General features: G+C 37.0%; 2 protein-coding genes and 1 pseudogene across 2 annotated transcripts in view; all 3 read right to left on the bottom strand.

Annotated features, from left to right (window-relative positions):
- Window positions 1-1,840, bottom strand: part of LOC107184484 (ankyrin repeat domain-containing protein 26-like) — a gene marked incomplete at its 3' end in the record, with an annotated part of 7,645 nt that extends 5,805 nt beyond the window's left edge. Inside the window, exon 1 of the mRNA XM_015569725.1 lies at window positions 1,553-1,840. Within this exon, the coding sequence (XP_015425211.1) occupies window positions 1,553-1,645 (93 nt within the window). The remainder of the gene's footprint in view (window positions 1-1,552) is intronic.
- Window positions 1,841-1,907: 67 nt separating this feature from the next.
- LOC107184488 (ankyrin repeat domain-containing protein 62) lies at window positions 1,908-4,569 on the bottom strand. Its single transcript, XM_015569729.1, has 2 exons — window positions 4,494-4,569; window positions 1,908-2,457 (listed from the first exon to the last, which is right to left on the bottom strand). The coding sequence occupies exons 1-2, from the start codon at window positions 4,560-4,562 to the stop codon at window positions 2,023-2,025; spliced, it is 504 nt and encodes a 167-aa protein (XP_015425215.1). The 5' UTR covers window positions 4,563-4,569; the 3' UTR covers window positions 1,908-2,022.
- Window positions 4,570-10,960: 6,391 nt separating this feature from the next.
- LOC102751836 overlaps window positions 10,961-11,090 on the bottom strand; it is a 2,857-nt pseudogene continuing 2,727 nt past the window's right edge.

Below are 11,090 nucleotides of genomic sequence, written 5' to 3'. Positions count from 1 at the left end.
GACTAAAGCAGGTTTCTGGGGTTTTGTTTAGCTTCTATATTTGTTACATAGTTGCTTAGAGTTGCAGCTCAGAGGCCTGCAGCGGCAGGCTGGGAATGTTGGAGTCCTCTGTCACTGAAGCAAGCAAGCCTCATGTTAGTTTCAAGCTGCCTGGCTGCCGGCTGCCATCTTGGCTGACAGTTAATTTGCATATCGCCCTGATTAGCCAATGGGAAGGGTAGCAGTCGTATGCCAATTACCATGTTTCTCTTTTATTAGATAGGATATGTAACTTTAAAAGTATCATTATCTAACTCAATTCACCTTGTTTTCCTCATTTGGAAATGTTCCTGTTTGCTTAAATAGGTAAAAGTCACAGAAAATGTAATCCTCCTGCCTAATCAGTATTAGGTTACTTAGAGAGCTGACTCAGCCTCACTCTCAACCCCTCTCTCTTCCCTCATGAATCTCAAAGCTTTACAATCTACTGACATCTCAAAGAAAAATAGGTATGTAAGTGGATCAAGTGGTAGTAACTTCAATATTATGGAACATTTTCTCCTTTTATTTCTTTTTTTAACTAGAGGTTTCAATTAATTTCAGAGTTCCTGGAACATTCAATCCCCTGCTCAAATCCTTTCAATAGGTTCCTATCTTAAAAGAAAAGTGAAGTCATTCCAAGCGTCTTCAAGGTAGCCTGGCCTTGAACTTCCTCCCTGCTACACATAAACTCTCCACCCCTCAGTAGTCTGAAATACCAATGCCAAATTAGTAAATCACAGAGAGCTACAATGCTCTCTCTCTTGGACAAACAGCTCCAAATGATAGCAATTAGGCCTTAACATGAGAAATATGAACAAATTATTTGTAAAAATATTCAAATAAAATTGTAAATAGTATTTGAAAGTGTAAATCAGGTATACATTTGCTAAAACTCATCACATTTGTCCCAAATTATGATTGAATGAAAATAAGATGCCTTTAAAAGATCAAGAGATACTATGAATATATTACCTGAGACTGAAATACTTCCAAATTTAATTCAAATTAGCATGAATAAAAATAACACTATGTCAACCTAAATGTATAAGGAGCCAGGGAAGGAAAAGTACTATGGGATACAACATCTACACTTCAGTTCATCTGGGAAATCTGAACTTAATTGTCAAGATAACCCACTTAATTAAATCTTAATTTAAAAATACTCATTCGAGGCAAGAACATTTCCATTTATCTGTTTCCTAACAATATTAAAATTCGGTGACAGAAAGACTAAAATTATTATTCTATCAATATAAGACTTAAGTATTATCAATCTACATCTATTACAAAGCTGAAACTTAACGTCTTAAAATTTCATGGGCAACACAATGTCTCTACTCAAACAAAGCACTTCTCAGGTCTAATGTTCATTTGATGGATACCATGTCTACTTCTAAGATTATAGAACAAACAGCTTTATACTCTATACAATTGTTAACATTCCCATGGATTCAACATTTAGCCATCATCAAATATTGCTATGAATTTTCTTTGAGGAAATTTGAAAATATTTATCTGTCTGGATACTTACATCTCTTTCTGCTTTATCATTTTCATACTGATGTATGCTTTCTTTTAAAAGATGGCATTCGTTGACTAATTCCGTACATGTTTCATTCAGCATAAGACCTTGCTTTTCACTGTTGGCTTGAAATATTTTTATGGTATCCACAAACTGACCTTGGATTCTAATGACTGTCTTTCCTTTCCTGTCAGAAATGTTGTGAGCCTGATACAGTTGATATTGAAGCAACTTATTTTCACTCTGCAGGTGAGATAGCCTCTCCTGTAAAGAATCCTGCTTTCCGATGTCTGTATTCACTTTACTTTGTTCAATTTCCTTCTTCTGACACTGCGTTTGACTTTGGTCTCCTTTTCCATCTTCTAAAACCAATGCCCTTTCTCTGAGAGCATCTCTTGTGTGATGCAACTCAATTTCTAGGTAATTGGATTTGCTTTCAAGTATAGAAAATTTTTGAGAAAGAATCTCAAAGTCACATTTTAGATTAGACATATCAGATTTATTTTTGTCCTGGGAACAAAACCATTCTTTTTCTTTCTTGAAATCAACTTATAGATCTCCTTTTGATGTCTGACAATGCTCATGATCCTGTACAACAGTAGCCCGTCTAGACCTGTGTGATTCACCTTCTGCTTCCAGTCTTCCTCTGTTTTGTTGTTTATCCTCCAGTTTAGAGTTAGCATTGTAAGCTCAGCTCTCAGAACTTCAAGCTGCGCATTGTGTTGAAATAGTGTTTCTGTTATTGTCTTTTGAAAATGGTCATTCTTTTCTTTGACAATCATAATGTCCTCAAAATATTTTTCCTGGTTCTGATTTTTTACTGTGTCTAGTTCCAGTGTTAGCTTGGCAATTTCATCCTTCAACATGTGATTTTCATATAACAGACGTTTTTCTTTCTCATCACTATCAGAAACCTAAGTAAAACAAAGGGGACTTTACTAAGTCATTGAAATGATATATCATGATAGCCTCTGAAATTAAAGAAACCTTCATGTTTACAATAATAAGGTTCCAATAGGTGGATATCTCTCATAAAAAAAAAATAGAATTGCATCCAAACCTCTAACTTTATACAAGCATAAATTCTCCAAAGTTCAAAAATTTAATATAAGTTGATGGATTTTTTAAAATGAAAAGCAAACCACAAGATACTTTCTAAGAATCTCAGAATTGGAAAGGGCTTTTTCTGAATCACTACCAACCCAGAATACATTAAGTAAAAGATTAATAACTCTAACTACAATTAAAAATTGAGCTTGTAGACTGAACATACAGCTACCCCCCAGTGAGAGTATTGATCCTGCATATACTAGGAGAAACTAAATTTCCTAAAAAATATTTTTCAAAGATTATCTTATAGATATTTTACTTTTTTAGTACTTTCAGTCATAAAAACTATCTCTACTAATAACTGATCATCTAGGCATTGTCCTAAGCTCTTCTACATCCATCAATGAACCCATTAGTTATCACAATCTGGAATGGAGGGGTTAAAAAGATAAACAACTTCTGGATTTTTCCAAGGTCTCCAGACTCAAAAATTGTTGCTCTTGCCCCAATCCACAGTTCTTCTCTAATGTGAATATAGAAACACAAAAGATGCCTTATATTTCAAAAAAGTAATGTTGAATAAGATAAAATTTACAGAGCTCTTAGAAAATCATGAAATTATGTTGCTGCAATAACTTTTATTTCTTCTTCACAATGTTTAGTGTAATAAATGTGAAATGGTAGAAATGCACTGAATTACTTTACTAGGAATAAAATAACAATAAATTGTCACTACGTATAAGGTACAGCATAGCATTCTCTTCAAAATCTCTTGTATTAAAATGAACTACTACTAAAAACAAATTTTTACTTTTCTCAAAGGTAGAATGGCATCTAAAATATGACCCCTGAACCAGCTATTCTTTTCCTCCTTACCATCAGTGGAAATGAAAACTACCCTCTCTATTAATATATCAAGGAAATGAAATCACTGCCAAATCTGGAGCATCTGTTCGTGGTAGCAATACCTTTGAGATCATGGAAAACACATCAATGTCTATGGAAAATATTAAAAGCCTCCCCTTAAGATGAGACCATTGTGAATGTCACTACTTGACTGTGAGAGACAAATGGATTTGAATGAAAAATATCATTTTATCCAATGGACCCAAAATATCACCACTATCACACACACACACACATGGATACGAGAGGCCCGATGCACAAAATTCATGCAAGGGGCTTGGCCCTCATGGCCCCGGCTTTGTCCAGAAGGTAGTCCGGAAGGTCGTCTGGATGGTCGTTCCACTGTTCAGTCTTTCGGTCAATTTGCATATTATGCTTTTATTAATATATATGTATATATGTATATATGCATTCTGTTCTTGAGAAAGACGCCTCGGAGTGTAATTTTGTTCTTCAATAACCTAGGGACACATTTCATTTAGTTTTTTATCTCATACCTTCAACAAAAATTCAAAGCTTAAGAACAGCTCCTTAAAAAACTGTTAAAAAGAAGTAGCCTTTTTAAGCATAAGGATCTTTCATCTTCATGAAAAACTCAAATTTTAACTTAAGTGATAGCTAAATTTGTCATAGAGAAAAAATGCAGTATTATGAAAGAAAATTTATTTATGAACATTTGAGTAATTCCATTACAATGTCAAGGCAATTTATCCTGTATGTTAACATTTTTTAAAGCCCAAATTAACATTGATGTGAATGGTTAAACTCAACTTATTGTCCCTTTCTTCATTTAGAAAACATATACAGAGTATCTACTATACGCCATGGATAGTAATAAATTAATAATTTTAGTCATAAATGTCACAGTTCATTTTTTGAATGAGATAACATCTTGGGCTTTTTAAAAATGTCTTAATGTACATTAAATCAAAGGGATACAATTATTGATAAAATACTGTTAGATATAAGAAATTTTTACCAAAGATAAATTTACCTTATTCCTTCTTACAGTCTTCAATGCCATCACTTGTGTTCTAGTGGTGTTTTCAACTTTGGGGTTCATTTCAACATTTTTAATAGATTGCCTTTCTTTTTTCCTTGACTGCCCCGTATTCTTTTTATTTAACAGATCAGCTTTCTGTCTCTTCTCTTTTTCTTCTTGTAAGGTTAATCTGCAGTTAAACACAATCAAAGCTGTGATCAACATAAAATGTACTGTTATATTTATACAATATCTTATGTAAACCTCATGGTAACCACAAAACAAAAATCTCCAGCAGATTCACAAAAGATAAAGAGCAGGAATCCAAAGCCCACTACGGAAAATCTTCAATTCAAAAAGGTACATATACAGAGTATCTACTACCTGCCAAGGATAAAAATAAATTAATAATTTTAGTCATAAATGTCACAGTTCATTTTTTGAATGAGATAACATTTTGGGCTTGCTTAAAATGTCTTAATGTTCATTAAATTAAAAAGGTACAATTATTGGTAAAATACTTACAATATGGCAGGCAGACTATGTGTTGTAGAAATATGCACCTGAAACCTGTAGTCTTTTGATAACCAGAGTCACCTCAATAAATTCAGTGAAAAGGAAAAGAGGCATACAGTGTTTGATGGATTAAGAAATAAGACCCCACTACTTGTTGCCTTCAAGAGACTCCAATCATTTTCTTAACTTAAAGAAAAAAAAAATCCTCACCAGAGGATGTGCTCAACGATTTTAGAGAGAGGGGAATGGATAGAGTTACAGACAGACAGATAGAGAAACATCAATGTGAGAGAGAACATCAATTGGTTTACTCTCCTATGTACACAGACCAGAGATGGAATCCACAATCTAGGTATATGCCTTAACCTGGAATCAAACCTAAGTCTTTTTGGTATATGGATGGTGCTCCAACCAAGAAAGCCACACTAGCCAGGATTCAAGTCATTATTAAAGACCCAAAGCCAAGAAAGAGAAAAGTATCCCTTTCCAGGGCAAACCAAAGAGAACATTCGTAGATATCCTTATATCAGACAAAACAGAATTTAAGCCACAAACTGGGGGAAAATATCCTCAGTGAGGATTAACAAAAATAAAAATTAAAAGAAATATATCAGTGATTGCCTGTGGGTAGGTCTGGGTTCTGCTCAAACATCCCTGGGAGTTGGCCAAGTATTTCCAGAGGTTTGTAACAGTTACTCACCCAGTGAAAAAGCAGTCTTTGCTTAAGAACAGAGCTAGGGTGGTGTGAAACATCAGGATGCTCAAGGAATTATGTCCGAGGAAACCCCCCTAAAAAGAAAATCTCTGCAACCAAAGCACTTGTGTGCATGCATAGATGCATTACCAATGGACACAGACACTAGGGGGGTGAGAGCATGTTCTGGGGGGTGGGAGTGGCCAGGGAGAAGCCAATGGGGGAAAAATAATATTGTAATAGCTATGTACTGCATAGAAGCATTACCAATGGACACAGACACTAGAGGGGTGAGAGCAGGTGCTGGGGGGTGGGAGTGGCCAGGGAGAAGCCAATGGGGGAACAATAATATTGTAATAGCTATGTACAGTCTCGGGGGTTGTACTTAAAATATCAGGGGAACCACTCTGTAAAGTATAAGATTGTCTAACCATTATATTGTACACCTGAAACTAATCCTATATAATAAAATGGTAATATGCAAATAGACTGACCAACAGAACAACCACACAACCAGTCACTATGATGTGCAGTGACCACCAAGGGGCGCGGCAGCAGGCGGCAGAATGCAGAACATGGGTGTGTCAGCTATGGCTGGATGGTGGAACAGGTTAGTGGGGGCACCAGACCAAGGTGGGGTGCTGGTCACTGTCATCAGGGTGAGCCTCTGGTATTACTGAAAATTCTTTGCTCCCACATGTTGTGGTCCTACCCAGCGCTCGCACCTGCTCTTGGCACTGGCCCCACTCACACCTGCTGCCAGCACCCGTCACCGGCCTAATTGCTTGGCGACATCAGCAGGTGTGTGTGACAGCTGCTGGCCCTAATTGCCTCTGAGGCGTTCACACCTCCCCCTGCTCCTGAGGGGCGATCTGGGCAGCAACTGCCACTCACAGCCACTAATAGCGCCGGCCCTGATCGCACCCGGCCCTGATCACACCTGCTGCTGGCATCAGCCCCAATTGCTCCGTGCCATCAGCGGGTGCAAGTGGGGCTGGCTCTGTCAGCACATGGGAGTGGTGGTGGTGGAAGCAGGGCTTCTGGCAGACAGGAGACAGGGGAGCCATGGTAGTAGGGATTGGTCAGCAGCTCAGAGGATGGGCCAAGACCTGCTCCTGTGCCCACCGCAGCCTCGAGGCCCACAGTTTCTTTCAAGGTTCACAAATTCATGCACTGGGCCCCTAGTACAGAATAACATTGAAAAAACGGGGTGGAATACCTCCTCTCTGGTTCCAGGTGTGTCACTGCAGCTTGCAGCTCCTGCATTGAGAGTCTGGCCCCTGGTTGTCAGTGCCTGTCATAGCTACCATTTGGACAGTTGGACAGTCAGCTGGTAACTTAGGTTTTTATATATATAGACTTATGTATTTTTTAATTTTTTTTATTTAGAGAGAACGAAACATTGATTTCTTGTTCCACTTATGTATGCTTTCATTGGATGCTTATTCTATGAGCCCTGACTGGGGATCAACCCACAACGTTAGCGTTTCCTGACAATGCTCTAACCAACTGAGCTTCCCAGCCAGAATGGTATTTTTATTTTTGCTTTTGAGATTATGTTTGTTGTTGTTGTTGACATTATTATGGATGTGATATTTCTTTTTCTGATGTAAATTTTGCCCACTTCTAGACATATCAGGGATTTTTCATTTTTTATTGTGACGGGCAGTTTTTCCATTATCATTATAAATGTTTATTGTATTAATATCTGTATATCTGATAATCAGACTGAAGAAAGCTGTAATTTTGTAACTGGTGAAGAAGCTGAGAGTTTATGGCAGTTCTTCAGGAAAGGCAAACTGGATGGTAAAGATTTCACCAGAAAGATATTGAGAAATGTTATGATGCAGATGGAAAAACAAATAAAGTAAAATGCAGGCAAGAGGGGTTGCTTTTATTGAAGAGTAAGATAATCACTAAAAATAAAATTATATAAAATGGCTATATTTCCCCCACAAATCGCATTAGTAAAATTTTTCTGTGATTCATTTACTGACCTTATCATCTTCACCATTATGAAGCCTCTTGTGCTCCATTCATGTTCCATATTCTTTAAGATTCACAAACTTAAAGTCTAAATACTCATTTCCCCTTGCTTCCTTCTTTCTCTATCAGTAACTCCTGTCTTTCCATCTTTATACCATGTCTTAGGAAGGTAAAATAGGTTGACTCCATATTCCATAGAAACTGATATAAACATGTGAGTGCATAGAGAGACTCTTTTTAGTGTATTTCTTGATCCAGCAACTCCAATTGGAGTATACCTTCTACGGTGGGTGAAACACATAGGAGCAGGAGCAGCCCCATAGCAATGGCTAATGCAAACCCAGCTAATTCAAAACTCACCACATTCCAACTACATTTGCTAATGATTTCAAGTGCTAGCCAAAATGAAAAGTAACAGAAACCAACACTGCACAAAATGCACCAGAAAAATGTGAAAGTTTGGCAAACACATCTTACAGCAAGACAAATACATAGGTTTTAATTTATTCTTCTGAGGCCATTCATTGCCATTTTGTTCTTTGTTGCTTGAGTAGTTCACAAAATTGCTTGGAAATGGAAGCTCAGAAGTTCAAATCCAAGCATAAAACACACAAGGCCATACACACCTAAAGGTCAAAGCTGAGAAAAGCATCTTAAAAATAAGAGATAAACAACCTATCACCAAAGGAGACAAACATTTTGATGAATTGCTGGCTTCTCACCAAGATAATGGAAGTCAAGGATCTGTGGGATAACATATTCAAAGTTATTAAAGAAAAAAACGGCCTGGCTGGTGTGGCTTAATGGTTGAGCATCAACTTATGAACCAGGAGGTCATGGCTCGATTCACGGTCAGAACACATGTCCAGATTATAGGCTCAATCCTCAGTAGAGGGTGTGCAGGAGGCAGGCGATCAATGATTCTCTCTCATCATTGATGTTTCTATCTCCCTCTTCCTCACTTTTCCTCTCTCTTAAATCAATAAAAATATATTTTTTAAAAAACAAGGAAAACTTTAGAAAAGAAAAAAGCTGTCTGACCATGTATTATTCTATATCCAGCAAAGTTATTCCTTAAAAAAGGCATATTAAAGACATTCCCAACAAAGACTAAAAATATAATTATATAAAGTGTAGTTATAGCACTGTATTTTTGAGTTGTAACACATACACATACTACAAATGACAGTAATAGCAGAAATAGAAGAAAATAAGTTACTAGAATAAAGGTAATACATTTTACCACAATTAAATTTGTATTATTTTGAAGTATACTGTGATAAGTTGATGTGTATTATCTTCACTAAAATGTAACTTAAATTAAAAAATGAACATAATAGAATCAGGGGCATAGAAAGGGAATGGACTGACTATTTTGGGGGGAGGAAAGGGGTGTGGGGGATGAGGGAAGAGACTGGATAAAAATTGTGCACCTATGATTGAGGACAGTGGGTGCGGAGTGAGGGCGGAGGGTGGGGTGGGAACTGGGTGGAGGGGAGTTATGGGAGGAAAAAAGAGGAACAAATGTAATACTCTGAACAATAAAGATTTAATAATAAAAAAAATGAACATAGGGACCATTTTACCATTGGGAAAAACAGAAAACAAAAAGAGAAATAGCAGATATTAAAAACAACTATATAAATATTAAATATGAAGGAACCATACCCTACAACTCAAATAACATAAGAGATTGCCAGACTGGGTTTTAAAAAGGCAAGATTCAGCTGATAAAGGACTTTTATTCATAATATGTGATTTCTTAAAATAAATAAGACAAACAACCCCAAAAGGGGTTGGGAGTCATATATTTGAATATATATCCCTCCAAAGATACACAAATGGTAAACAGCATAGGAGAGAACACTCATTATCACTTGTGCTAGGAAATGTAAATTACATCCGTAATGTGATACTGCTTCATATCCACTAGACGGCGCCTCAGCAAAAAGATAGATTAAAAGGGGTATGGAGTGAAGGAGATGAATGATGATGAAAGGCAACTTGAGTTGGGGTGGTGAACACACAGTACGGTATACAGATGATGGTGTACTGTGGATCTGTATACCAGAAACCTATACAATTTCACTGGCCAATGTCACTGCAATACATTCAAATTAAAAAAAAAAAAAAAGACAGACTATAAGAAGTACTACTGTATAAGATGCGGAGACACTGGAACCCTCAAACACAGGTGGTTGGAGTATAGTATTATATAGTTAGTTTGGAAACAATTCCTCAGGTTCATAAAAATTACCACATGACCTGTCAACTTTAACCCTAGAAGTCTACTAAGAGAAATGAAACACAAATCCACACAAAGACATGTACACACACATACATATACACACACAAAGAGGGAGAGGGGGGAAGGGAGGAGAAGAAAAATAGGGAAGAGGCAATCAAAAAATTGGGCAAATGAACAAAACTGATGAATCTCTGTCAAGGGTATATGGAAGGTCCTCCTATTATTCTGGTAACATTTCTGTAAACGTGAAATTACATCAAAACTTCAAATTACCTTTAAATACTCGGCATAACAAGGAAAACCAAAGCTGACCTTCATACCTATTGGCACGTGCTACATGGTCCAGTTGAAGTTTCTTCAGTGATGTTTCCAGAGCATGTCGAACCAATTATGGTCAAAATAAAGTAGACCAATGCTGCAATAACCAAAAGAATATTTTAAAAAATGGTTTGTGATGTCACACATTTGGGAACTGAAATTCAACATCATGGTTAAGAGACTGAGAAGCAAGTAACCAACCACTGTGGTGCTCTCAAAATAGGAAGTTTAGGGGCTAAACTCATGTTCCTTACTGTAAATGAGGCTTTTAATGGGATACTGAGATTTATTTCAGTGACTGAAAGAAAACTGTCAATAAAATGTAGATGGGCCAGGAAAAGCAACCTAAATGTTTCAAGGATTAGCAAACTCATTTCTGAAAGGAGAGTCAGAAATGTCAGGCAAGAGGAAATGGAATCTCCTGCTCTACATAGGAAATGCCTGGAAGCAGGACTGCTCAGAGGTCCACATTCTGAAAACAAATCATCATTGATGTGGACACACATGGGACCATTCTCTAGAGACCTCAGCTTTTTGTGTTGGAAGCAGGCTTTTCCACTTAAGAAAAATTTTACAAATTTCAGTAAATTCGATGCTGACTTGAAAGCAGTCTTTCCTAGTCTGGCTCCCCTCTGGGAATAATATGTCAACCCCACTTGGATATATGCTGAGAGAATTTGCTGAAGAATGAAAGGAGTGGATCCACTCTGCAGTGGCTCAGTCAATCCACAAACAGATGGAGAAGCTAATGAGCAAGTGGTAGTTAGAATCCCTTTCATAAATGAAGGTCAAACAGCCATTACTGACATGATTTAAGTTCTTCAGTCACTCAAAGTAAGATATTGTA

This window comes from Myotis davidii, unplaced genomic scaffold (assembly GCF_000327345.1).
Source record: "Myotis davidii unplaced genomic scaffold, ASM32734v1 scaffold544, whole genome shotgun sequence".
Classification (NCBI taxonomy): Eukaryota; Metazoa; Chordata; class Mammalia; order Chiroptera; family Vespertilionidae; genus Myotis; species Myotis davidii.
Note: the sequence above shows the minus strand (reverse complement) of the source record. Positions and strands in the feature narration are given on the sequence as shown.

What these genes read in the sequence shown, in the direction of transcription:
- LOC107184488 (XM_015569729.1), bottom strand. Translation starts at nt 4,562, where the DNA reads ATGAACCCCAAAGTTGAAAACACCACTAGAACACAAGTGATGGCATTG. An exon ending in AGACTGTAAGAAGGAATAAG is followed by an intron (nt 2,458 to 4,493) that starts GTAAATTTATCT and finishes TGTTTTACTTAG; the next exon opens with GTTTCTGATAGTGATGAGAA.